The sequence below is a fragment of the Cygnus atratus genome, chromosome 2 (assembly GCF_013377495.2).
Source record: "Cygnus atratus isolate AKBS03 ecotype Queensland, Australia chromosome 2, CAtr_DNAZoo_HiC_assembly, whole genome shotgun sequence".
Lineage (NCBI taxonomy): Eukaryota > Metazoa > Chordata > Aves > Anseriformes > Anatidae > Cygnus > Cygnus atratus.
In genome coordinates this window covers 41304338-41331790 of record NC_066363.1, presented here as the reverse complement: position 1 = coordinate 41331790, position 27453 = coordinate 41304338, and the positions used below count along the sequence as shown (strand labels likewise).

Genomic DNA, 27453 nt, shown 5'->3' with positions numbered 1-27453 from the left:
GAACACAGGTTGTTCAGCGATTTGTTGGAGGTTGGCACTTGATTTTCTATTTTTTTTTCCATGACTTTGCTTTAAGCACTTCCACAATCCACGATTTGCAGATGCTATACTTGAATTGATCGCGTACGTATCTTAGAAGCGTAGCAACACGTCTTTAAATTTGAGAGGGCAGACAAAAGTAACGGTCCCGTGCCTATATAAAAGGCATGGAGAGGGTGTTACAAGCTGGAAAAAAAAAAAAAAAAAAACAGCAATGTGGCAGCACCTTATATCAAAACGTTACGCTTTGCACCAATTCTATAGTTTTGAGGGCCGGCCGGGTGCCTCACCCCCGGAGGCTGGCAGTAGGGGATGAGCCGCTGTAACCCCAGGGAACCCCACAGGACCCCCACAACCCGCGCGGCGCCTTTAAGCCCCCCCTCCCCCCCCCAACCAGCGGGGCGCTGGGCAGGGCCTGAGGGCAGCGCCCTCACCGCCCCGCCGCGCATGCGCGCTGCCTCCGAGTTGGGAGAGGGGGGTGCGACGGCGGGGGCGTCGCGATGGCGGCCGCGGTGGGCCGCTCTTCCTCGGCGGGCTCCGCCGCCGTGAGCGAGCTGTGCCAGAACGGCCGCGACGCCTTCCTGGAGGCCTCGCGGCTGCTGCTGGCCTACGCGGACAACATCCTGCGGTGAGCCGGGGGCTGCGGGGGGGGCGCGGGACGGCGCGAGGGGCGTCGCGGGGCGTCCCGGTTGTTTTGGGGGTGTTTGGGGATAAAACCACCAAAAGGAGGTGCTGGGCTGGGGTTTGTTTATATATGGGTGTTATATGGGTACTATACGTGGCTATAAGTGCCTGCGTTGACCCTGAGTGTGCAAACACTTAAGCGTCTAAAACCTGAGTATATTTAACCAGTCATATTCCTTACTTCGTTTTCTGTTCCTTTCCTCGTCGTCCGACTTGCCAACGTTAGTGTCAAGAGTTAATTCTAGCCGAGTTTCTGCGAGGGGCATCTCCGCGGTATGTGTGCCCAGTTGACCTTGGTGTTGTCTGTGGGCACCTCAGGACGTATGGGCAGCCTCTCGGTCCGTACCTGGTTTGTCTACCGCTTGTAAAAGCTGTGCTGTTGGAAGCGGAGACGCCACAACGGGTCCTGGGATGACTCATCATAAAGAAGCGAAAGAAGAAGGTTTACAAGAGTTGGAAGACAAGAGGGGAACTGAGAGGAAGCCCAGCAGATCTCCAGGAAGCAGAGAGACCACGCTAGTTTCGCCCCAGCACCAGGAAGTGTAGCATGGCCTCTGCGGTGGGCCTGAGACCATCCAGCATCAAGCGGAGTGCAGTTACAGTGCTACGGGGAGGGCTGGGCCTGAGGTTGACTTGAAGCGTCACTGCAGACTGAGTGCTGCTGGATGCAACTGCAAAATACGTATTTATAAACTTCAGGTGCAAACTGAAGTTTGCAACCAACTTGTAACGCTCAAAATTCAATGCAGAAGGGCATGAATTAAGTTTAAGCTTAAGATACCTTTCATATACTGCCTAAATGTTGTAAATGAAACTGTACTTAAAAAAAATTCTCATGAACGACTGAAGCTGCATAGTGCAGTTACCCAGCTTCTTAGTGTTTACTTAATTTGCAAACGTAATTAAAACTTTCAATTTCTTCAGGAATCCTTATGAAGAAAAATATAGATTAATTCGGATTGGAAATCCAGCATTTTCCACGAGGCTGTTGCCTGTCAGAGGAGCAGTTGAATGTTTGTTTGAAATGGGATTTCAAGAGGTGAGTATAAACTAGTTATTTCAGATGTTTTAATTGGTTTACACGCTAAAATTGAAAATTGGATACCTTCTTCTATCTCAGTTGCAAGGCACTAGTTTTCAAGCCAATTGCTATTTTCTTAGTTTAATTTCAAGCCTTCTTCGCAACTACCAGTGGTTAACCAACGGAAAACTTTGGTGAGGCTACTTCAGAAATCCTGATGGAGTGAGAGCTAAACCGATCTGTGTAAGATTGGTTTTCAGCTGCTCAGGCACCCTCCTAGTTCACTTAATTGTCAGGTATATCATATATACATGGTGGGAACTGAAGGGAAAACCCCCTATTTTATATACAACCTACTATTACATGGACAACAAGCTGCACCCTCAGGCTGTAGTTTCCATATTATAAACTTACATACCGAAACTGTCATCTGGATGAAAAAAACAATCCTGCTTTTCTGCTGCTTGTTCCCATGACCGACAGGGCTTATCTAACAGTGAGATTGAAAGTACTTCTTTCCTTATTTTAAGGAGACTAATTTTTAGCCAATTCACAGTGCGTCTGCACAAGTACTAGCGTTGTCATGACAGCAGTGGAGGGCAACAGACTACTGAAGTAGTGGCAGGGTGGGACTTGTTTCATAACTATTTCAGTTATAACTTACATCCTAAAATAGTCTCAAGTGAATCTTGATTCTGTTGCTTCATAAAACATGTATTTCAAAGATTGCTTCGCGTGCTAAAATAGTCCCCATCTTGGTATATTTTAACTCCAAAGCTTGTTGAGCTAGAAGCAGCCTTTGTAATTACAGCAGTGTTGGGGTGAAAAACCAGCTCTCAATTAATGGTGCAAAGATACTGCTCTAGCTTTGCTTTATTTTGTCTGCATGCATATGTAACCATGGCATGAAACTGACATTGTTTAGTTCTGGCTGTTGTGAGACCTCTGCCTTCTGTTCCGGTGAAGTCAATTATTTGTCTTAAAGTTAATAAATAAATAAATGTGTGCTGAAAGAGATGGTGACTGCAGAGAAGAGAAATGGGTCTGTGGATTTATTCCTATGCTGATGCTCAGGAGATGGCTTTTAATGATGTGTTTTAGTCAAGAGGTAGTCCATGGAGCTAGTGAAGCACTCAAGCAGCGATAACATAGGCATTTTAAACGTGTCATAAAGTGCTACTCCCACTTCTGTCCAGTCTTTAAGAGCATCTTGGCTCAGGCTTCTGGTTATTGTGCTGGTTGAGGCTAAAGTTCAAAAACTTCTGTTAACTGTGTGTTCTGTTTAAATGTGATAGCTAAAAACGTTCACTCGTTTGTCTGCATAGTAAGCTAAATTACTTAATTTTAAAAAAAGGACTCCTCTGGATTGGTACATTCCATTCAATCTTGTAATCATAAGAATCATTGAAGTACTACATCTGCAATGGCAGGTGACCTAAGGTAACGGTGCAGATAAACACATTACTTGGTTTAATAAATAGAAGTGCTATAGCATTGGAAACCGAAAGTTTTAAACTATGAATGTTTCAGGGTATTTATGTTTTTAGTAACACATTTCTTCATGTTAAGTGCATTGCAACTGATTCCGTTCTAATTACTGATCTTCTGTTATTGTATTGTCACCGGTAATCATGTTGCAATCAAAGATAGGAGCCCAAAAATCAAGCAGATATAAATAAGAATATTTCTAATCTGAAAACTTATAAAAACTAAAAGAGGCCAGCGTAGAAGACAGTCACAGTGGATGCCGTTCTAGGGGCTTCTCTGAACATTGGCTATCCTCCTGTGTTGCCTAGTGTTTCACTGCTGTCCTGTAAGAACTGAGCATTTGTTTTTCATTTCTGTTGCTGCTGCTTGCTCTGCTAAACAATAATTGTGTTGTTCATGTGTGACTCTGCAAAATAAGTTGCTTACAAAATTATGTTATTATGAGAGCTTTTCCTCTAGACCGACTGTAGGTACTTATCTAATAGCTTCTGCTGTGAGGGACCTACAAGTTTTTGATGTAAGGACCCTAATCTGAACGCCAACTCCTCCCAAACCTTAGCATGCTAACTTCCAGTTATTGATACAACTGTTAGCAATAGCAAATACAAACCAGCGACTAGCTTAGACCTACGTTAACTGCTGAATTAATTTGTCTGAATTTCAGGGAGAAACTCACCTGATTTTCCCTAAGGAAGCATCGATTGAGCAGCTACGTAAAATCAGAGATCTAATTGCTGGAGAGAGGAGTAGCAGACTGAATGAGTCGAATCAGATCCATAGACCAGGATCCTCTGAAGCTGTAGCCAGCACTCAGACAGCTGCGCATCAGCCTTCAAGACCTGCTGACCCCGTTCGTGCCCCTGCCCAGCAGCAGCTGGAAACACCACTTGTGCAATCTCTCGAAATGGTAATTACTGCCTAAAAGCTTTGTAGGAACACTAATTCTGAATATAATGATTGAAGAAGTCAGCTGTTGGAATGGATTGCTCAGGTTCTGTAGTCTCCAAACTCGGAAGTTTTCAAGATCTGACTGGATAAAGCCCTGAGCAATTTGGTCTGACCTTCTAGCTAACTCTGCACTGAGCAGAGGACTAGATTAGTGGCATTTTGTTATTTTTGAATGTTTTCTTCAGTCTCTATCCAACTTCAACTTGAAACATGCTATAAATAGAATATTAGCAAGAGACTTTGTTGAAGATGTCCACAGATGTGTGTCTTATTGAGCAGGGTGTGACAAAAAAGCAAAATGAAAACATTTTGTGTTGGAAGGGAGTAATGTGGGAGAGCACAGAGGCAGGGGGAAGGAAGCTAAGACAAGGTTGTATGCTGTGTTTGGTAGTTGTCTTGTGATTCGGTTCTTTTGTTGGCTACCAGACTAACATGTTTATAATTGTTGATGTCTCAATTCATGCGTTATGACCTGTGTGCATAGCCTGTGAGGGCTCTCTTTATTCATGCACAACTGTTTTGAGAGACAGTAATTTGGCCAGGCAAAGACAAATAAATAGTTAGTTAAGCTGTGTTTCCCTTGTGCAAGAGATTGAGATGAAGTTCATGGCTGAGAGAGAGAGAGGGGGGCAGAGTCCTCATTTCATCTGATGTTACTTGGCCTGATGGGAGAAGACTCTTAAGACCTCATATTACTTTGGAAAACAAAGCAGCTGTACTGTTTGATAGAAGATTGAAGGATTCTTTGGCTTAACCCTAAAGAGTTTTCTCCTTTACAACCGTTGTGACTTTGGTCTTAATTTGGTGCAAGATGGATCCTTCCAAAAGCTTACTACTTATACATCCTTCAGCAGACTTTGTCTCTTTTTAAATGATATGAGCAATATGTTGTTGGATGTTGAACTGTCATGCTGTTCCTTCTCAATACCTATTCAAGATCAGAGGCAGAGAAATGGCACAGCATGGGTTCAAGTGAATAGATGCAATGACTGGGTTTATTTTAGTATTGGTTTGTCTGCTTACTGCATGTTACTGCTTCAGCCCCTTCTGCAGTGGTGGTTGGAAGTGACGGTGAAACTTCACTTGCTGAAGTACCGGTCCATACATTCCTCTAGGCTTCTTGAGATTCAACATGGGTGACGAGACCAAACTTACACAGTTTAGAAGCAGCTCTATTAGAACTCTGTATTTCTGTTGATCTCTTCAGGGAGTTACACTAACAGCTCTCTGAATCTGTTAAATTCTGTCTGTATAGTCTGTGTTGATTAGAAGGAAGTCCATAAAGGACCTTCTGACTGTGACTTGGGCATTTTGTGTGCACAGGAATAGGTGTTTGTTTTTCAGCAAGCAGTATTATTTTTGTATGCACTGCTCTCAGATCTCAGAGAGATTTAGCATGGTTTTTATAGTATGAGCAGTTTTATTTCTTGCAGGTGTGTTGCACCTATGATTCATGGGAGTCTTGCTAAGCAAAGGCAAAAATAGATTACTTGAGCCAGCACAGGAATATTCCTAAATAGCACTGTTCTAGGGGTCTAACCTGTTATTTTTCCTTGTCTTTGGCTCTCTTGCATTTGTTACTGTAAGACATTCTTGACTTTAGGAGCAAAGAAAGCTCTGGCTAGTTATTACTGTAGTGGATGGATTGTGATCCCTTCCTGGACGATATGGTGATTAAGAGGAGGAGAGAGATGTTAGTTAACCAGGCTAAAGACTGAAGCATGATCTATTGCTAGAGAAAAGGAAATTCAGCAGTATCACAACTTCTTCCCCGTGTATGTCAGATTCTTGATTTTTGAAGTCTCATTTAGTTTTCTGTGTTATCCCCCTTTAAAGGGAACTAAGTAGCTTGTTAACTACTTAGTAACTTAGCAAGCTAACTTTTTAGGTATGTTGAACTCGAAGATACACCCAGGCACATGCTACTAAGTGACACTTAGGATAACAGACTGAAGAAGCCCAGGTCATGTATTTTGATTTCTAGTGAAATAAGGTCACAGGGCTCTATGTTCAAAACTGGATCAGAGTTGATCTGAGAGGAAGTAGAAATAGATGAGCAGTGTTCATGAATAATAGAGTCCTGTGAACTGGTTCATGTGGTGTAGCAGTGTCCAGGAAATTGAATGAATTACAGATTCTTTTGTAGATTTCAGGTAGAAGGTGTCTAGAAGGAGAAAAAAGAATCAGGGGTTTAAAAAAAAAAAGTCAAAAACTTTTTTAGCAGAGGTGTCTTTTAAAATTCCTCTTCTCCCTGAATCAATATACTTTTTTATTAAGGATACTATTCAGAGTGCTCAGAGATGACAAGTTGGCTTTATGGCTTGGGTGGTGGTGTTTGTTGCAATTTTTGATATCTTTTCAAATTTATGTTGTTAAAAAGTAAATAATATAACTTGTGAGTGTGGAATTGTGACTGATGAGCTAAAATAGGGGAGCTTGGTTCTTCTGGTTTAAGATGGAAGTTCATAAGCCATTTTATGACTGAAAATCCTTTTGCAGGCTGCAAATATCTTGAAAGCACTTCAAAGCAACTTTGAGCATGTGTTAGTATATGAGGATCCTTCTCTTCAGCAGAAAGCACTAGCTTCAATTCCCCTCCAGCAATTGAAAGGGAAGGCTCAGAAAAAGTTAGCACAAGCTACAAGACTGGACAAAGGTAACATCACCAAGTTGCAATGTGTATGAAACTAGAAATATCCTTTCAAACATTTGAGTGACACACCTACTGTGCTTCAGGGGTATGGATTTGGTCAGATGTCTGCAAGTTCCAAATGCTGTTTCTGAGATAGAAATGCCGTCTTACTCATCACTGATTTTCAAATTTTTTATTTTTCGCTTCTCATTTTTTTTTCTTTTTAAAATTATTTAGTTTTTCTATTTCATTTGTGCCTATCCATCCATTACTTGCTTTCATGTACAAATTCGGAATTCTTTATTTCCAAATTAGCAGCAAATGGTGGTAGGGAGACAAACTGAGTGAGCGTTTACTGTTATAATCCTTACATCTAGAGTGAAATAACTACAAGAGGGAAGGGAGCTAGTTTTTTCTTTATCGTCATTGTTTTGAAGTTGTCGGAGTTTAGTTTTCCTGTCAGTACTACAATTCCAAATTCAGAAAAAAATGCAAAATGTCGTTTTTTTTTTTAAATGATGTTATTAGAGAGATTTTTGCATATGACCTTTCCAAAGTACAACTTCATACAAAGAATTGTTGTTCTTGCAAATGCTTAAATGAATAACATTGTTCAAATGCAGCCCTTTTGGAGCAAGAATTGAAGCATAAGCATAAATCTTAGGCACTGATACTACAAATGTTTTTTTAATAAATACAAATTTCTTCTGAATGTACTAAGACTTTGTCCATAGAAAATATGTTATTTCAAACTAAGAGTTTTAGATTATTTCATCAATATAGTGAAATTATACAAGATTTGTTTTTTATTTTTTAAATAGGATTCCAAAGCCATATTTAGATTTAAAAAAAGAATCCTTTTTCTTGTGAATCTTTGACAGAATATTTTGGAACAATTCAGCTTGCTTGATAGGGATGCTGTTGATTACAAACCAAAAATAAGCTGCTCTTATCATTTTTCTAAATGACTGTGATGTCTCATACAGCCACACTAACCTGTAATTGCATCTTTGGCATAAGTGAACTTTGAGAATGAATTTCATAGTAATTTTTCTTTTTTCATAAAGCTACACTAGGAAGTAGTACACCACATAAGCAAGTACAAAGCATTCTCATCCAGCACCCTATTACAATGCAATGGTAAAAAGACTTAGCAGTAAGAAATAAAAATGATTTAAACTCTTTAAAAAATAAATAAATAAAAAGGACAAATGTACGTCTTAGACCCTGCTTCGATTCTCTTGTGCACCCTGGTGCCAAAGCAAGGAAGGAAGGAGAGCGATGTTGTAAACATCAGAAGATGCTTCTTCCCAAGCCATCGAGCTGATCAATTCAAAATGGCTTCCAGGGCTTAATCTAGATGCAGAGGAGAAAATCACTGGGTTGTGACAGTTTGAAAGCATTTTTAAGAGCTTTATAGAGATGTTCCTTTGGAAATGGACTATGTATGAAATATATGGCTAATCAGCCCTTTCAGTGTCTTTGGTTTGTTACTATATTAAGGCTGTCACCTGTGGGAACAACTGTTTGATGCTAAGTGACACTTGTTCTTCTCTAGAACTTTCCCTACCAGGCATCATAGGAGTTTGGCTCATAAAGACTGTGTTAGGAAAATTATTTGAGCAGAATACAAATTTTTTGACTGTTTTCCTGTACCACTTTCCATTAGAAAGACGGCTTGTGCAGTTGAAAATAGCTGCATGTTACAGCCAGCTGTTTTCTGTTCAAATAGATGACATTTGTCATTTTTTCCATGCGATGTTTGCATGCAGGGCCTATTTTACAAACCAGAAGAAGAATATTCATATGATACCAGTTCTATTTTCATAGACAGACTCTGGTTTATGTGTTGCTGTCCGAGAAAAGAACATAGCCAGTGCTCAGAATCCTCTCATTCTGTTCTTGTCAGGAAGTTCGAATGCGCAAGCATGTTCATTTTATATGCAGTAACTCTTTGTCAGAATGTTTCAGCACAGACGTTTTGCACATACAATACATTAAAATTTCCGTTGTTATGTAATTATAAGTCAGTCTGAAGTCTCAGGTTTTCTTGCTTTGATTAACAGATTATCTTCTCTAATGCTCTTCATGTTCTTGGCAATGTGTGTTTAATAGTTAGGGGCCCCTAGTCTTCCATACCAGACAAAACTTTAGAGGAGGATGTGAATTGAGCTCTAGATGAATGAAATATACATCTTCATCTATTCCTTCTTCACCATCCCGAAGAAGAAGCTAGTGCACAGATCTAGTCAAACTTCCTTTTAAACAACTTTTTTGTCTTCATATTTTCGTAAGTCAGACCTGTCTGCATTGTGACTATAAGCAAACTGCAGTCATAATAACTGGGTATTAAATACTGATGATTGCAGTGTGGCCTGGATGGTGGAGTTAATAGGAAGACTTACTTTATGAATCTGAGGACTCTTTCTCAGATCACTGTGGGCATTGGAGCAGAATGTACATTTAAAGACTCTAAGGAGTTAGAAGGGATGGATCTCTTTTAGAAGACTGAATTTAATAATTTGTTAGGTAAAGTGAGCTTATTTCTAGATGGTGGAATAGCAACAGTATAACATGTATACCTGTTGTGAACATAGGTCAAAAGGTCAGAAGAGTCTAGCGTGTACTAATGTGGTAGAATCAGAGTAGAAAAATAGTGACGTCCTGTGTCACCTTGAGTGAGCTGACAAAGCTATTATTTGCTGAAGTTATAAACAAACTCATCTTTGTTTACATGGCATTTGTACATTTTCTTCAGTATTTAAGCTGGATAGACTGCTACTGGTGTCTGATTATTTGAGACTATGAAATAAAAGCAACTGTTACTCATAGTTTAGTAGCAAAGAATGAGAGAAGAATGTTTAGAAGCAAAAAAATAATTTGTATACTATCTCTTCCATAGTCCTAGAAGAATATGAGGGGAATGAGGGAAGTTCACCTGGCTTCACTGTATATCTAACTTGTTTTTCTGAGAATTTCCTAATTCTTACTCTAGCTGTAGTGTTCAGTAGTGCAGTTTTTTGTTGTTGTTATTTAAATATAGCTTGCCATTACTCAGTCTTCAGAACTTAGATTTTTCATTCTGGTGTTTTTTAATCAACCTATGAACCTTCGTTTTACGAGATTTTTAAAATATAATAAGGCCCCAGGAGACAGTGATCTAGGTAGATACTGAAAAGTTAGCTGAATTATTGTTTTGCTATTTGATCTAACTGTGTGTTGTGTAAATTTTACAGGTGCGCATGTGAATGAAGAGGACTTCTTGTTGTTGGAGCTCTTGAACTGGTTTAAGAATGACTTTTTTCATTGGGTAAATAGTCTTCCTTGCAGCAGGTGTGGTGGGCAAACAGAACATAAAAGTGACAAGCTGACACCGACTGATGATGATCTAAGGTGGAATGCTAGTCGAGTGGAAAATCATTACTGTAACCAGTGTCAGTTCTGTAATAGATTCCCAAGGTGAGCATACAAAGATTTGCTTTTTTTTTCTTGTCTTTCACGAAACAGCTGTACATTTGTGCATTTTGTTCACAAGTGTTGTTACATGAAAGATTAGAGAGGCCTTTCTAAGCAACATGATAGGATGGTTGATGAAACAGCAGTCTATCTGTAAGATTAGATAGATAGACAATCATGATGTAAAGATTTTGAAAAGTGAAATGTGTTTTCCATTCTGTTTTTTTTTCACCTCTAGGTATGGTAATCCTGAGAAACTTCTGGAAACCAGATGTGGACGCTGTGGCGAGTGGGCTAACTGTTTTACACTGTGCTGCAGAGCTGTAGGGTTTGAAGCCAGATATGTCTGGGACTGTACAGGTAACAGTATTACAGAATGTACTAATACAAATTATTCAAAATGAGGTTATAAATTTTATGGTTCTAAGGTTATATTAGCCTATAGGCACCATGTAAAGCTATGCAGTCCAGCTAACGAAGAAATATAAATTGTTTCTTCTCGTGCCTGAGAGATGAAATACAGTTCTGCAACTAAGGTTAGATGCCTGACTTCAGTGATAATTTTGGTCAAATCAAAGGGAACATGATCCTAAGATATTCTGCGTTACTAGTAGAGAGAATCTATCCCTATAATTCATTGTTCACTTTCCACCTTTCTTATGTAGATCATGTATGGACTGAAGTATATTCTTCATCTCAGAAAAGGTGGCTTCACTGTGATCCCTGTGAAAATGCCTGTGATAAACCTCTTCTCTATGAAACTGGGTGGGGAAAGAAGCTCTCCTACATAATTGCGTTCTCCAAAGATGAGGTAGGAATAGTGATGCTTTTTTTAAAAACAAACAAACAAGCTTACCCTGAGGCAAGCGTGTGAAGTAACGTGATTCCCAGAATTATTAGGGGAAAAAAAGTACTTTTATTAGCTAGCTTCTTTATTTAAAGCCAGACATATGGGAATTTTGTTTGCTTTATTTTCTTCTTCAACTTGTGCTTGAGGTTGTTGATGTCACCTGGAGATACAGCTGTAAACATAAAGAAGTACTCACTAGAAGGACAGCGCTTAGTGAAGCTATACTACGTGAAACAATTAACACACTCAATAGAAAGGTATGTAGCTTTTCTTAAATAGGTTTCTTTAAGTGAAACATAAGCATTTTCTTTGAATGTGAAGTTTTTGAACAAAGGAATGTGTTTTGTAACCTCATGGAAATGTCTTTGCTTTATGGAAAGTAAAATGTTGCTAATTGTAAGGAACTCATTTTGCACATGGTACTTAAGCAAGGTGGTTAAGAGTTGTTCACAGTGTTGAACTTATCTCAAATAAGATAAAGAATAGTATGTTATCTCGTACCTTTTCAGGGATGTATGTGTCTATGTACATAAAATACATATTGATACATATTGTGTGTATGTTTGTTTATTTTTTTCCTTAACAGATTTTAAGTACATCTATTCATCAACAGATCTGGTAATAAACTACAACTGCTTTGTAACTACATGGACTCTTTAAAGGCAGTTGTAATCAATAATGCTATAACTTGGAAAGCAAATTAGGCCTACATTTCCTGTTAACTACAAATACTATTGTTTCCATTACCTTTTTTTTTTTTTTTTCAGGGTCTAGAAAGTTGTGAGAGGGAAATGATTCACAGGTTCTTTCCTACACTTTCAAAAAGTGTTGATAACATCAGTAGAATTTTGGCTCAGAGCCACATATACCAACCATTAATGTACCCAAACCAGTACATGGAACCATTTGCACCTGTATGTTACAGTCATAGAACCCGAGTGCACTTAGTATCTCTCTGCTAAACTTTTTTCCTCCCTTCTTATTGCAGGATAAACTTTTCTTGACTCAATATACTAGAATCCCACAAAACATTGAACCACCCTTACAGTTCAGTTTGTGTCCCCACTTCCTTCCAGGGCTAATTTCTCTGCACAGAAACATTAGTTCCTGTGACAGAGTAAAGCTGATTGCTTAATAAACACATTATTCCTTTTTAGAGACCTGCTGGCTTGAGGGTTGTAGTCACATGCTGTGAAGAGTTGAGCTGGACTCATGATTTCAAGCCCTGGCTTTAAAACTTCCATCAGTAATGAAAAATCAGTCACGCAGAGTAGAGCACAGACAAGGCTGACCACAAATTAACAAAACAAAATGAAGTGAAGGATCAGAAATTCAAGTTGAGGAACATGTGCACTTTGTGAAGGGTTGTAGGAATTTAGTGAAGTCCTCTGATCGTTGAACCCTTGCTGCTACAAAACTGATCTAAGGGGCTTTTAATTCTGGTCAACTGGAGATAGCAGTCAGTCACCAGCTTCTTCTCCACCACTTGAAGAAAACCTTGGAAATGGGGTGCTGGTTCAAGACTGAGCATTAGCCAATACTACTGATAGAGACTTAGGAGGAAGAAAATTAAAAATACAGTGGCAGTATTGATGGAATGAGGAAAAGACTGTACAAATGACTCATGGGCTGATTTGCCTGACCACCTCCTTATATCAGTGATGTTGCTGTAAGATTGTGCTCTGTTTCACTTACAGAAGCATAGAGAACTCCAGTAAAAATGCGTTGCCATCTCCAACAGATGGTGCTGCATGTTGGTCTGATTCTTACTTCTATCCACCTTCTTTATAGGTGCAGCTCATGAGCTGACATGAGCACTTTTCAAACAAGAAAGAACAGGTGCTCTGGTAATTTTTTAAAGGAAATTTTCATTAAAAGCTGAGTACAAGGAAGAAAGCTATACATGTGCTTCCCAAACACCCCTGGGTTTCTCTACATGTGGAAAATCCCATACCTTTCTTCTCTATCCTGCATGCTTTCCCTACTCCTTTCAAGTATTATTAAGTCTGCCTTCTGGATCTAACAGAACACCTTTGTCAATCTCTTTTAATGGTGTCTTATTTTGATAAATTACCCTCCCTTTCTCCAAGCTGAGTGATACTCATTCTCCTCCTCCTGCCATACTTTCTTTTGCCCAGTAGCTGTTCAGGATATGTTTGACAGGGTTAATTTAATTAGTGTCTGTAAGTAACTGCTCTTAGTCTCTATTCTTTTGTCTGTTATAATTGAAATTGGGTTTCCAGGGACTAGAAGTCATCTGCAATCAACTTGCTTGAAGAACAGTTTTTGTTTCTGACTTTTGTCCGAGTCCAAGGACCTTTCCTGAAGTTCATACTATGGAGACAATGCAGTGGTAATCAAAAGGCCATTAAGAAATGGCTGGTTGAGGATCTCCAGGGGGTATTCAGTAGCGTCTGCTGTCAGTGGATGACTAAGGCAGCTCACTGATAGAAACATCAGTATGTCTTATAGCAGGTTTCCATTACTCTAGGTCTCCATTGCATTTCCTTCACTGCAGCTTATTCAGCAGATAGTTGATGTAGGTTGAGGCCAACATCTAACTTTCCCTTTTCCAATCATCAACTAGAGCATGGCTCTTCACTTGGAGGGGCTAGTCTCAGTATCTCTTGATGCAGAACTCCAACACAGCATCTTTCAAGTTCAGTTCCTCTAAGTTACAGCTGAAGAGAAGCACAGTATACAGTACACATTATCGCCTTTGCTGTGATGTCAGGGAAGACAATCTATGAGATCAGTATTTTGCTTTCCTGTGTAAAGAGCAACTGCTCTGATTGTTATTTCTCTGCGTGTCTCTATGTTTAGTGGCTAAGCGGAGACAACACACCAATTTAAAGGATGTTGTATGTCCGTCACTGTTAAATGGAAAAGGGGCATAGGTAGTTTAATCTATTCAATACATGATTTTACTTCTCAGAATTACTGTGCATTTTATTTGGGTCAGGCACCCCTGAATGGGTGCGTAGCCAGCCTGCTGATTACCTAGCACCTGCTGTCATTCTGTACTACCCTATCACACCTTGACTACAACACTCTTCTTTGCCTACTTTGTATGGGCACTGCCAGGCTCTAGTCCATTATACATCACCTAACATATAGAAAGAGGAGGGAGACCTCGGAGCTTTCCACTGCCTTCATTGGAAAGTGATGGTGGGGCAGGGAAACAAATGATTTTATTTGCTCCAGAACCAGATCTATTTTGATTGTAATTGTGAATGATTATTGCTATGGTCAGGTCAGCTCTTAAGAGGAGGACTAATAAATTAGAGATAAAACTGCAGCCATCTTGGGGTGATTGATGTGAGATGAACCAGCATCCATGTTAATGGTTTGACATTCAGTTTCAATCCTCAAGTTATCTGTTGTTTACCCAGCAGTGGGTCCACTTAAATTGCAGGTTATCAGTCAGTCTACCAAAAGCATAGGGTTCTCAAAGAAACGCGAACAGCATGTGATGCAGAAATTATTTTAAAGCTGCAGTTCACAACCCCTCTTCCTTCCTATTCCCTCTGTCTGCCAAAGAAAGGCAGAGTCTGGGCATGCATGTAGAGCACAATGCCTTAAGAAGAAACAAAAGCAGGAAGTTTAAGCCTTTAAGCCATGACAGTGTATAATGGAGTTCTTGTAATCCATTTCAGTGCACCGGTGCTACTGACAAGAATGTCACTTACAGGAAATTTAGTAACAGGTTTTCCCAGCATGTTCACTGTTGATCTCTGCAGAGTTGAGGCGTTACACATCTTAGCTTACTGCTGGCATTTATATGCAAGAGTGGGTTGGGAGGTGTGAGGGGAGGGAGCAGTGACACGAATTTGCATACTTGTACACTACAGTTGAGGAACTCCCTAATTTCTTGTGTCATACATAAAAGGCCTGTTTTTGGAAACACTCCTTTTGTGCAAAAGCTCTCTGTTCCTCTGACAGCTTTTTCAGATACTGTTACAACAGATGCAAAGCAAGGGTAACTAGTTCTCAGTGTGGCATCACCAGTATCAGTGGTGATAACCCCTGACACTGGGATTCCCTTCCTCAAAGTGGCCCAAAGAGGATTGTAGAGTGGAATTAATAACTTGGGGTAAGCAATATCAAAATTCCTCTGAGCTGGAGTGCATCTGTAGAGCTGCCTATGGATACCCAGGTGCCTAGGCAAGTGTCACGTTCAGGAAGGCCTGGTATTTCACAGGGAAGTGCTGGAGTCACTGCTCATCATTCATTAGTGCAGTTGTATTTCCTCTTTGTTATGTTAGAATTGCTAATTGGCAACTGGAATTCATGCGACTGAAGTTATTTCTCATCATATCTCCATATCTACTTTCCTTTATCCAGTTCTACATTGTTTTCTGGAACAAAGGCCCTTCCAATGCCTGTTTTCTGATCCCTAGTAGCAAAAATTTCTGGGCTCAGGACTGCTTTTGACATGACTGGAATATTTATTGGCCAGAAGTTTTAGGTCTTAATGGGCTGAGTGTGCATGTCTTGTCTGATCACAAAAGTGGAAAAGAAAAGCCATGTACATACCCAGTCTTGAACTTAACTTTCGATCCCTGTACAGGTGTACCCTACGAAGCTCAGGAAAAAGGCTTTACCAATTATCTCTGTATATTTGATGTGAAAATAAACCCCAGCCTGCTAGTGATTTTTTTTAAATGTATATAAAAACATATCCCTTGTTTTATTCATGTGCCCAAAGAGTGTGTCATGTAATTTTTTTCTTCTTCTCTAAGGTTTGCTTAATTTGCCTGGAAGTATGACTTTTTTTCCCTTAGTTTTCTGGTATCTGCAAAAATAGGAGTGTCATAGTTTATTTGTGATAGAATCAGTCACTGTGAATTAATTCTTTCAGGGACCAACTGAATCTTTTGTTTGGATTTAATCCCAAAACCCAGACTGCTGCCAGCCATATCACTCCACCTTAGAGAAGAAAAGTTTGACCCAATAATTATGTTTGCTTACTTTTTCCCCAGATAATACCAAGAACAGCTAAGGTACAGAATACATATGAATAACTAAAAAATATGCTATGGAAGTATTTTACCATCCAAGCAAATACAAACGTAGCACAAACCTTATTTTAAAATAAATCCACACAGTTAGTGCATGAAAATTCACAGAAAAAGCACCTAAACACCACTGTCAAATAACTGTACAGTTATGACTGATTTATGTTTGCACATGTGGAATAAAATTAATTTTTCTAACAGTCATTCTAAACTTTAAATGTTACTGTTTTTTCTTTTTTTTTTTCCTGCTGGTGTCAGTCTAGAGCAGAATTAAAAAATAGTGTTTTTTTTTTTCTGAACTCTTTACTTTTTTTCCTAAATGTGTTTTCAGAGACAACGATCCCTGGCAGAAAGCAGAAAAAGAGAGCTCTTGCAAAGAACAATCGTGGAGCTTGTTGAGTTCATTTCTCCTAAACCACCTAAACCAGGAGAATTTGGTGGAAGGACATCAGGTTCAATGGCTTGGCGAGTAGCCAGAGGTGAAGCTGGTTCAGAGGTATTTAACTTTTCCACTGGTGACCGTCCTAGCTCTAGAGGTTCTGTGACTATGGTCTGCAGAGGAATAGTGCTTCATGAGTCAGTGTTAGGTAGAGTAAAGATTTTGTTCAAACAGTGGAACTTGGAAAAGTATTAGGTGCCAGTTTGTGAGTTCGGTAGAGGCACACAAGAAAGTTTTGAGGACTTACTGTAGTTTATTGATTCAAAAAATGTTTGACAGTAACTGAATCCCATGAAAGTGTGTTTTGCACTTAAAAGTTGATTTAAAAATATTTTTTTTCCTTTCGATTACTTATGATGTAACAGAACTAGGAAGTTTTAAGGCAGTTCGAAGCTGTTGGGAAAACTTTTTAAATTGTGTACTCATATCACTAGGTTCTCTTGGTTAAAGCCTAGAAGAAGGTTTTGACCAGCTATTTTTGTTAATAAAACAATGCAGGAACAATTAAGATTGTGTGAACGGGACACGCTCTTAAATAAGGCTGAATGGTTTTCTTATCAATGTTTTTGACTATTTCAGAATGCAAGACTTTATTTTGAATTCTTATATGATAAGACAGTTTCCCAGAACTTCAGACATTTTTAGCTTGAGCTGGTATGTAAAGATTTGACTTAAACCATCACTCACTACATTGATTTTGTAGTGATCCTGTTATCTGGAATGATTGTCAACCCTAAATAGAAGTGGTTAGGTGAGATTAATGGGTTTCATAACATTAAGTTTCAGAAACTAAGAATTTCAGTTCTCTATAACTTAGATTTGATTTTTTTTTTGCTGAAATTCATAAGAACAATGAAAAATCTTTTATAAATAAATAATTAAAAAGTAATCCTGTGAAGTTACAAAGTTTGTGGCTTACCTTTTTTTTGAAGTTGGTTTTGGTTTTGAAGCTATTATGTATAAGCCACCTGTATATAGACTTACAGGCTTACATTTGGTATTCAAAATATCCATTTACCTGTTGATTATACAAGAATTAGAAATACACTCGACATATAAGATTTCTATTCCTAACATGTTAATCTCTTTCCTTAAATTTACTTAGTTTATGTTGTTTAATGATTTGCTTCTCAAACTAATTATGTGAAAAATTAAAACATGAAAGTATTGTTCCTCTCTTTAAAAGGTGCAAGTCTATTGTCAGAAAGTAGTTTATTTTTTTTCAGAAACGCTTTTGTTCTGTGACCTCTTTAAAAATTAAGGTGTTTTTTATTTTTATTTTCAAATTTTATTTTCCCAATTGGCAGCAAAACTGAATTGGGAAATCATGGTACACTGATTAAAAGTCTTACCGAAATTCATTGGGGATTGAACGTGCTGGTTTTTTTTTTGCCTTTTTCAGAAGAGAAAAGAAGTAATTTTTGTTCCCTCTGAAAAAGAGAAGACATCTAAACTCTTCCACCTCATCTACAATATAGTAGAAGATAGTTATATACGGATTTCCAATAATAATGAAAAAATAACTGGCTGGGAAGCTGGTGTTTGGAAGGCAGAGTCTATTTGGAGAAAGGTTGAAACAGATTGGAAAATGGTAAGGGTAACATTTATTAGCAGTGTTAAATCTACCATAAAAGTATGAGGATGTGAGTAAAATAGAAAATTCTTGCCCATGTGTGACATCAAAACCTCTCTTGGTGCCCATACAATTTAGCTGATGTTAGTAAATGTTACTGTTAAGCTTCAGAGAAGGTTGCCAGATGATTTAAGAAATTGGGAATAATTTTAGCTCGCCTTTCAGAAACGTAGAATCCCTGCTAGAGCACCAAATTTTAAAAACTGTTTTCTTTAATATGCCTTTGGGCAAACTTAGGATGCGTTGCTGTTTTATTGAAAAGCAATCCTTCTCTCCAAAAAAGTTTTTTTTTTTTTTTTTTTTTTTTTTTTTTTGGCTTAGGAGAATAGATTTATAGTGTGTATTATATCTCTTTGATGCACAGCCAGAGGAAGAAATTGTCATCCTAAACATTATGGTTCCATCTGCAAGAAGGCAAAAAACTGTCAGTTAGCCAGATTATTGTATACCCTGCCCAGACTCCTTCCCATCTGTCAGGACACTGAGCAGCAGAAGAATCATATGCTCTAAATCTAGGAAGAAGAGAATTGATGCCTGTAGGATGGGAAAGGGTCATTTACTAGCAAACAGCTTTTCCAGCGACAGCTCCCAGCTGTGGAACTGAGCATTCCTGTCAGGGACTAGAGCATGTTATTGCTCTGTTACACTGTCATCCTACTAGCCTGAAAGGTCTCTGGCCAAACATTCGTACAGCTTAAGCAATGGTTTTCTTCCCAGTAATGAAAAATGGAGCAAGTGTATAATTCTCTTCTGACATTTTCTGTTCTGGGTCTATACATAAATGACTTGCAAAATGCTATAGGAGAATAACTTAGAGAGGTTATTATCCCAAAAGAGAAGAAAAAAATAGAGAATAATATAAAAGATGTTACAGAAGAGTAGATTAATAGGAAAAGAAGGCAACAAAAACTCAGAAGAAGGGACATCTGTTTTCTGCCTCCCTAAGATCTGCTAAAAATCTGGTAGCACATTATATCTTCAGGTCTCCAATGATCAGTCATCCTCACTTTTGTAAGAAACATAGTCTTTGCAGTGAAACCAATTACAAGTCTGCTGTTCTGCTCAGCTCTACTAATCAGATAAAACAGAGGAACTGGTCTATAAGACCAGACAGAAAGACTTTTTACCCTTGTGTTCAAGAGCTACTCAGTCTTTCTGGATAAAGGATGAGAGAATGGCCTTGAAAAAATAGGAGCTCTATAGGTCTAGGTATATCTCAGCCTTGTGGGTTAGAATATTAATTTTACAGGAATAGCATCCTGTAGAATGGTTTTGTATGAATCTAAAATGATTTTTTTCTTGTGAGTTGTTAGTATTATGGGAGGTAGCCGAGGGAAAGGTTGCTTGGGGTTTGCACGTTGGTGTTTTTTTGTTTGTTTTAACTACTCAAGTACATCTAGTAGGTACAAATTTGGAGTTTGATTCAGCGGCAGTCCAAGAAATTCACCAACCAAAGGAGCCTTCATAAAATATTTTGTTTATCATTTAGTGTGTGATGAATGGAAAGTACATGTAAAAAGATAACTGTAGGCCCAGGAGTAACAGAAAAGTGCCTGTTGTGTTTTATGTCTTTGCCGTGTCATTGCAAAATGATTGAGATGGCATGTATCAATTGATCATCATAGTCAATCTGGTAGTAGCAAGATTACGTAGAGGTAGTTTGGCATCTAGTCCTCAAACAAGCAGACCACAATAGGTGGTGATAACATCGTAAGATCTGATATCCGTTGGTTTTAAAAGCTTGTCTTCTAGAAGGCTTCCTCCAATGGAAGAGAATTTGAATGAGATGAATTCTTTTCTGAATTCACGCTTTTTTCCAATTATACTGGAAAAACACTATTCAGGTGTAAAAGTTAGAGGAGAGTCAAAAAGACACAAATGGGAACTTGTCAGTTTCTGATTAAATGCTCGGATATTACAATGGAAGATGAACCAGGCTAACATGTTGGTTTTTATCCCTAACGCCTATGTTTAATGCATCTCATCCAAATAGTAATGAATGGGGAGTTTTGGCATCCTTACAAAAAAATGATGGTTCAGTGAGTTCTGATCAAGGAAAATCTCATGCTAAAAGTACTTAAATACATGTGTGGAGATGAGCACTTTCATGAGCAGTAAGATTATATTCACATGAAAGCAGGTTATGTTGTTACATTTCCATAGGTAATCTTCAGGTATAACACCTCACACCTTTAGCATTTTCCAGCTTTCTTATTAATGAGAATTAACACTTTTGTGCCTGGTGCATAGTAAAATGAAAATTCTGATTTATTGTCTGGGGATGATATTTCTATATTAAGGTGAGATCTTAGTAAAACATATTACTGTGCTTTATTATCATCTCATTCAGAGTTTTTATTTCCAGTTTTAAAATCTAAAGAGCTGCCTAAATTCACTCAGTATGACATTATAATCACAAGTCTGGACATGTCAGAATTTTGGTGACAGTTTTCGTTACTATGGATTCCAAAAGGATTGTGGCTGGTTTGAGTCTTTAACCTGCAATGTTCATTATACGAACCAGATTTGAAAGTAGCCTCATGTTGAAAGTACTGCATATTACAAAAATCTTATAAGGATTCATAGTAACCCTTCAATGAATGTTGACTTATGAGCCTGACTCTTCAGCCACGTGATATTCAGAACATGTTTAATGTTGGACACATTAAATTATGCAAATCTCTAACAGCTCAAATAATATCAATACAGGATGTATATATGCATAGCATGTATGATTTACCTTAATCAAGACATGAAGTTCTAGGAGTGGTGTGCAGCCAGGAGCCACATCTGAAGAATCTAAATTACTCATTACAGTTTTCTTCATCAGCAATACTGAGCAACAAAAATTAAACTGAGGGTGGGGGCCTGTAGATTTATATAAAAGCCAGAAGTCTGCTTTATTAAAATAATAAGCGTAGATATTTTCATGGGTCAAACTTCAATGAGCATGTTGAAATAGATTAGTGGAGTCCTTAGTGAAGGGCTATGAATCATGTACGATTCCATAACTGTGGAATAGATTTAGGGGTTCAGAATGAGTGTATACAAAAGTGTGCTACAGTTTTAAATGTTCAGAGGCTTAATAAAGAATGGAAGTATGCGATCTTAAGATATAATAACCTTATTACAGTGATTAATCAGATGTGTGTTAATCATCACAGTTTTTTGACATAATGTCTGTCTTATTTCCACTTAGGTTTATTTAGCCAGAAAAGAGGGGTCATCCTCTGCTTCCATCAGCTGGAAGTTTGAATGCAAGTCAGCTGGTCTAAAAATAGAAAACGTTTCAATTAGGACAAGCAGTCAGACATTTCACAGTGGAAGAATAAAGTGGAGAGTTTACTCTCCCACAACAGAAATTGCTCTCTTAGGAGGTAAGTGTGGAATTATATTATGCAGCACAAGTGTAATTGCAAATAAATAGTTTATATAGGAAGAGCACTGGGCAGATATTAATAATTACACCCAATGCACATTGAGTTTTCTAACTCAGTCTTCAGCAAGGTCAAGAAAATACTGTGTATTTAATCAAAATTGGTATTAAAAACTGGTACAAAACCCAAGTTGAGTAGTATATGCAACCCTACCTGCAACGCAGAAGAATTAGCAAAAACACAGAGAGGATAAAAGATATCTGTGTGTTTTACCAGGAAGGACAGATGTTTGTGTATGTGGTGGCTTCAGTCGTGACTAAGTCCTCTGAACATGAACAATAAACAAGTAATAACAAAAAATTGCCACTATTTTTTTTTCTGCTGCTGATAGATTAATGTGAGTAGTTATGACTCAGACCCTTAAACATTCATTAGAAGTTACCCTTTTTTATAAGCATTCTAACATTATATGCTGTCTGGAGCAGAGGTTTTTTTTAATAGTTTATCTTTTTCTTCCAATAGATAAAAATCTTTGCTCCTACTCAGATTTTTGTGGTGCAACGGAAGTTACATTGGAAGCAATTCTAAACGGAGGGGATGGTGAAACTGCATGGCAACACACACAGCTGTTCAGAGAAAGCTTAACAGGATGCGGAGAAAATTGCTTGGAGATAATTATAAAACTACTGACCTCTGAGAGCCTGAAATAAAGAGTGAAATAAATCATCTCTGGATTCCTTGAAGCCACTATGTCATGGATACAACATGAAGACTTGGTTGGCAGTCCCCGCTTATCCTGTTGGCAGCTTATTTCCTGTTTCAATCCATCAGTTTAGCCAACTTGAAACTGCAGAAGTGTTGAATAGGTAAACATCACAATGAAAACCTTCTTCATTTTAAAAACACCAAAATTAAGGGATTGAATCATTAAAGTAATACCCTTTGCTTAAACTTTGAAGAAAGGAAAGCAGATTTTAGAAACCAAAACATGATTGTAGGAGCACAGAGCAATTTTAATTTGAAGTTTTGAGGTTGTCTTGCTGATTTATTTTTTTTAATAATCTACATCTTGGAAAAACAGTTTGAATTTCATTTTCTGGTTGCAACAGACATTGTGATTATTTTAAAATATTTTAAAGAGTAATAGAAGCCTTAGACATTTTAAAAGAAAAATCTGATTTTATGTAATAACCAGAAAAGCTGAAATAAGAGAAATATTGAAGCAATCTTAAAATAATATTGTTATATATCTAAGTATTAAACTTGTTTTAATACCTAGAAATGTTTGGACATATGATTATGCTAGGAAAATAAACTAACTTTGAAAGAAATATTCATTATGTACCTAAAATTTTGTCATGGCTTGCGATATGAAATTTAGATTTGAAAATGAATAAGAGCATCAGAATCTTTTTATATGCAAAAAAATATTCATTATACATGTTCTTTTATAATATAAATTCAAATTTATGCACCTTTTTACAGATTTATGAAGTGTATAGGTCGAAATAATTTTTTTTAGCTATTGTCTTGAGGTGCTTTTAATACTGTTCTCAAATTTGATGCACAAGTGTATACAATTTTTCTGTTCCTTTATGCAATGTTTAAATTTCTTTGCATTGGATATAATAAAACTGCCACCCAGGAGATATCAGATGTAGCAATGCTGTGAATAAAATATGGGATGAATGTTCAGGTTAGACAGTCTTTATTAGAGAATTTGAGGAAGGCTATGTCTGGATTGTACAGGAAATTTTCTGTTGTAGGACTATAATGCAAAGTTTGGCTATAGTTTCATTTGAACATAAGTGAATATTAGGGATGATGTTCCTAAGGCCAGGGATTTTTAAGGCTTTTTTTTTTTCTGCACCCTGCTTTTTCTTTTGACCTTTCCAATCACTGTATTGACTTGAAATGATTGTCAAAAATCATTTGCGTTGAAATAAGTGTTTGCTGACTTTTCAACAAATTAAGTAAATATTAGACTGTTGGGTTTCATTAGGAAACTGCAAGTGCACAGTGATCATAGACACCAAAGTTATACTACAGGTGTCTTAAAGTAGTAGATTACAACAGCTCAGGAGTGGCAGGATGATGTGTATGCTTTTCCTCAGAATGTAAATTGACAGTTTATGAGAGAGGGAATAGAAAGAGAGAGTGTCACTCCCTTAATCCAGAGCAACTCAGTGGCAGGGAACTGTATGGAAGGATGTTGATCTACACTTGACAAATGCAAAGTAAATTTACCAGTCTCCATTGAAATCTCCTCCTGCTTTAGTTTCAGCTAAATGCTAGTTCAGAGATTTTGAGCGGGAACCTAAAAAAAGTATTATAGATTAATCTATATACTATGTTGGAAGAAAATAGACCAAAAAAAAACAACTTTCAAAACCAAACTTTTTGTTCATATCCTGGTTTGATCTGAATGCTGCATGCAGAATAGCAACCACTAGTGGCAACACAAGAAGTCATAGGAGTAATTTCGTACACCCCCAGGAACCTGATGGGGGAAGGAAAAAAGAGAAAAAGGAAATCTTTGAAACATATGAACGAAGTTCCTTGTAGGCAGTGTAGAGAGAAAACACAGAGTACAGGAACCAAGCAAACAATCTTTATATAATTATGTATTTGTGCTAAGATATAAGTAAAAATTATCTCATCTGATCATTTGTGATAATCCATCACCTTTACTCATCTGTTATCCACAGAAGATTTTTCACGTAATAGGGTTTATATTTTATGTCTAAACCGCATTATGTGCAACATCAGGAAATGTAGAGCACTAAGTATAAAGTATGTTTGTCTCCATAGCACAGTGGAATGAAAACAGATGGTAGGCAGCACATATGGCTGCCAGAAGCTGGGAACACCCATTTGCAGAGTTCTTCCAGTTTAAAACAAAACAAGCCAAAACAAAGGAACACCAAGGGGAGCAGAGATTGTGCTGAGCAGATATCAGGATATCTGTCCTTTTCTCTACATTCACACTCCCCTTCTCTTTACATTTAGTTGCTTAAGCTAAAAATGGAAGTACACTACAAGTTTAGAAATTAGCGTGCCATAGTATTTGTCAAAATTTAGCATTTATTAAAGACATTTTAAAAAAAATCTCCAATTCCAACCATGGTTTCAAACCTCTGGTTTGCTCCTTGAGCAGTTCAACAACTTAAAAAAAAAAATGGAAAAGAAAAGTCTTTAGTTGTTTGGTACAGTTTATTCTCCTTTGCAGTTACTAATTTCAGGTAGCAAGGAGCCACTGGAGCAGAATGTTGAGACCTCCCATCCTATTATATGGCACTTAAGAACAGCAAAGTAACAAGCCATGGTCAACACAGCCTTAAACATCTGTATTTTAGGTGTGTAAATGTTGTGAAACATGAGTATAAGTTTGATTGCCTGTCTCAATAAGAGGACAGGGTTGTTTTTTTTCCCTTTGTTTAGCTTTTTATGTTTATTCCTGTGCTTTGCTTTTTTTTATGTTAAGTTTTGTAGTTAGGCTGTTAGCCTAGTTTATGGTTAGCCTGCTTCAGTTTCTGCAGCGCTATCTTTTTCTACACATTTCCGTTTAATTTTAAATTCATTTTAATTTCCTTTTCATTATATAGAGAAATGCAAGTGTATGACAACTATACTGTGCCAAAATTAAGTTAATTTCTTCACTTATTTGGTAAGAGGAAACAAAAGGGATAGATTAAAGATACTCAAACTCAGCAGAAACAAAAAGCAATAGTAATTAAAATTGATGACACCCATAAACCAACAAAAATAGCAGGACTTAATAGGATTTAACAGGGAAGGAAAATGTAATGGACTAACTTCCATGACTGACCCTTTTTAGAGATGTTTTCCTATTTGCTCATTTATATTTAGATTACTGAGAAAAGTGCTCAGAACAAGAAACAGCTTTTTTGCAAAGCAGTCTAATGTTTAAGGTATATCCGTTCTTAAACTTTTTTTTTTATTAGTCTAAGCTATATAAATTATTTTAAAATTAAGAACAGGCTCCTTTGGCTTGATATAGGTTCATTCCTTTCTTTGTTCCAGCAAATAATGTGTCTTTAATTTTGGAAAAAAGTGTGTTTAGTGACATATTGTAGCCAATAGCTTTAAGAGAACATTGTCTTTAATGGCTGTGAGATTTCAGTGTGACTTTTAGCACTGGCAGAGTCTTGAAGGACCTGAGCCTAAGCACTGAATAGCAATGACCCCCTGTTAGAGATCACCATATATTGAGTGTAATGTTTCGAAGTATGTTCTGCCAATTTGATCTTTTTACTGCATAATGCTTTGTGTTATTTCGTATCCCTAGAACTTTAGTATGTGTGTCTCCTATATCCTTGAAGTCCCAGTGGGAAATATTCTCCCTCCCAGAAAATCATCTCGCAGCTTATTTTGATTCTGTCACAATCAGGAGGAAATGCTAGATTTATCTTAGATATGCACTTCAGATAACAATATACAGACTCCCTTGTGCAACAGTCATAAGGAAACCAGCTGACGTAAGAAAATGAAGGCATTCAGAGCAATGTTTAAGCAAACTCTTAGGTAGGTGGAACAGTTTGTAACAGCCTCTTAGAGAAGATGGAAACAGCAGGAAACTATGGAATGGAAAGACAGAAAACTAGCCTCTTCCCTCTGCTTTACCATTGCAATGAGAAGGATACAAGGTAATGGAATATGTGTATGTCCATGCTTGCACTGTATTAAAACTCAAAATAACATAGTTAAACTGCAGCAGGTTTTGCTTTTATCCAAAGCATCAGGGAAATACATGTTACATTCAAAGCAAAGTTCAACACTGGCAAAAAGACGTAAAACTTTATTGGCCAAAAGGAAAGTGCTGCTTTGTGGACTGTTTAAGAATTCTGAAGCTATTCTGTTTTCTTTTAGCAAGAAGCATGCCAGAAACTGTTTTTGATTTGGGTGTTTTCTGCTGTTCTGTTGTTCGTGTAGGAGTCTCTGCCTAACTATATTTACTTATTTCCATGATGTTAGCAAAGATGGTTTCAAAGAAACTAGGCAAAAGAAAAATATTAAAATAACAGATTGGAATTCCACAAAAAACTGCAATGGATATAACAGCACAAGCAGGAAGTGTTAGAGGCCGTGATATAGTTTTCATTCTTGAGGACAGAAGAAGGTAAAGTCAGGTTAATGATGAGAAATGAATGTCAAAATTACATAATTTGAGGTTTGTTTGGTAAACTAAGCAATTTTTATAAATCAAATCTTTTTAGAAGAATTAACATGGAGGCTTCAAAGGCAAATGGTGCCTTAATAAGTTCTTGCTCAAGTGTCAGAACTATGTATGGACTGCCTTTGTAAGATGTTGTCTCAGCCCTTGACAATCTTGTTAGTGATACAAGTTATTTCTTTCACTCCAAAATCAGTACTTCAGATTTTGTGTGTGTGTGTTTAGGGGGTAGAAGGGGTAGTGGTGAAGGGGTTGGTTTTTGTTACTATAAATCCATTTAATTTTTTTACAAGGATGAAAACCTAGAGTTTACATTCAGTGAAAAGAATACTGTAATTTTTCTTGATTCCACACTGTGGATAGCTATATTCTGCAACTTCACAGTTTTGTTACAGAATTTAAGGGTTGCCAGTAATTCATATCTCTATGTTAATTTATTGCTGAGAAACAGATTCTTGCATGACGGAAAGATATGAAGAAATGGGTGTTCATCCAGTCGCAATATATAAATAGACTTCAGAAGAGACAAGAAGATTTGCGTTCATTTCTGGCCCACAGAGTTAAAATTCATGATAGGAAACAGACACTAAAGAGAAACAAGCATTTGCCAGAGTACATGTACTTTTTTTTAAACTTGGTATTTTATTGCATTTACTTCACATATAGTACTGGTT

The 27453-nt window shown here is 37.5% G+C and overlaps 1 protein-coding gene across 2 annotated transcripts; it reads left to right on the top strand.

Annotated features, from left to right (window-relative positions):
• Positions 1-458: 458 nt before the first annotated feature.
• Positions 459-23239, top strand: NGLY1 (N-glycanase 1). 2 transcript variants are annotated; one of them, XM_035556520.1, is made up of 12 exons: positions 459-667; positions 1648-1762; positions 3897-4139; positions 6680-6836; positions 10049-10271; positions 10507-10628; positions 10934-11079; positions 11265-11375; positions 16468-16632; positions 17978-18166; positions 21408-21585; positions 22108-23239. In XM_035556520.1, exons 1-12 carry the CDS (start codon positions 540-542, stop codon positions 22293-22295), a joined length of 1965 nt encoding a protein of 654 aa, XP_035412413.1. In that variant the 5' UTR covers positions 459-539; the 3' UTR covers positions 22296-23239. The 2 variants fall into 2 exon arrangements, with proteins under 2 accessions (XP_035412413.1, XP_035412416.1); XM_035556523.1 differs by lacking the exon at positions 17978-18166 and having other exon boundaries at positions 478-667.
• The last annotated feature ends 4214 nt before the right edge of the window (positions 23240-27453 follow it).

Bases quoted from the DNA above. Each gene is read 5' to 3' on its own strand.
- NGLY1 (XM_035556520.1), top strand. From the start codon at position 540: ATGGCGGCCGCGGTGGGCCGCTCTTCCTCGGCGGGCTCCGCCGCCGTG. The intron at 11,376-16,467 runs GTATGTAGCTTT...ATGTGTTTTCAG, and splicing joins TTAACACACTCAATAGAAAG to AGACAACGATCCCTGGCAGA. The intron at 18,167-21,407 runs GTAAGGGTAACA...ATTTCCACTTAG, and splicing joins TTGAAACAGATTGGAAAATG to GTTTATTTAGCCAGAAAAGA.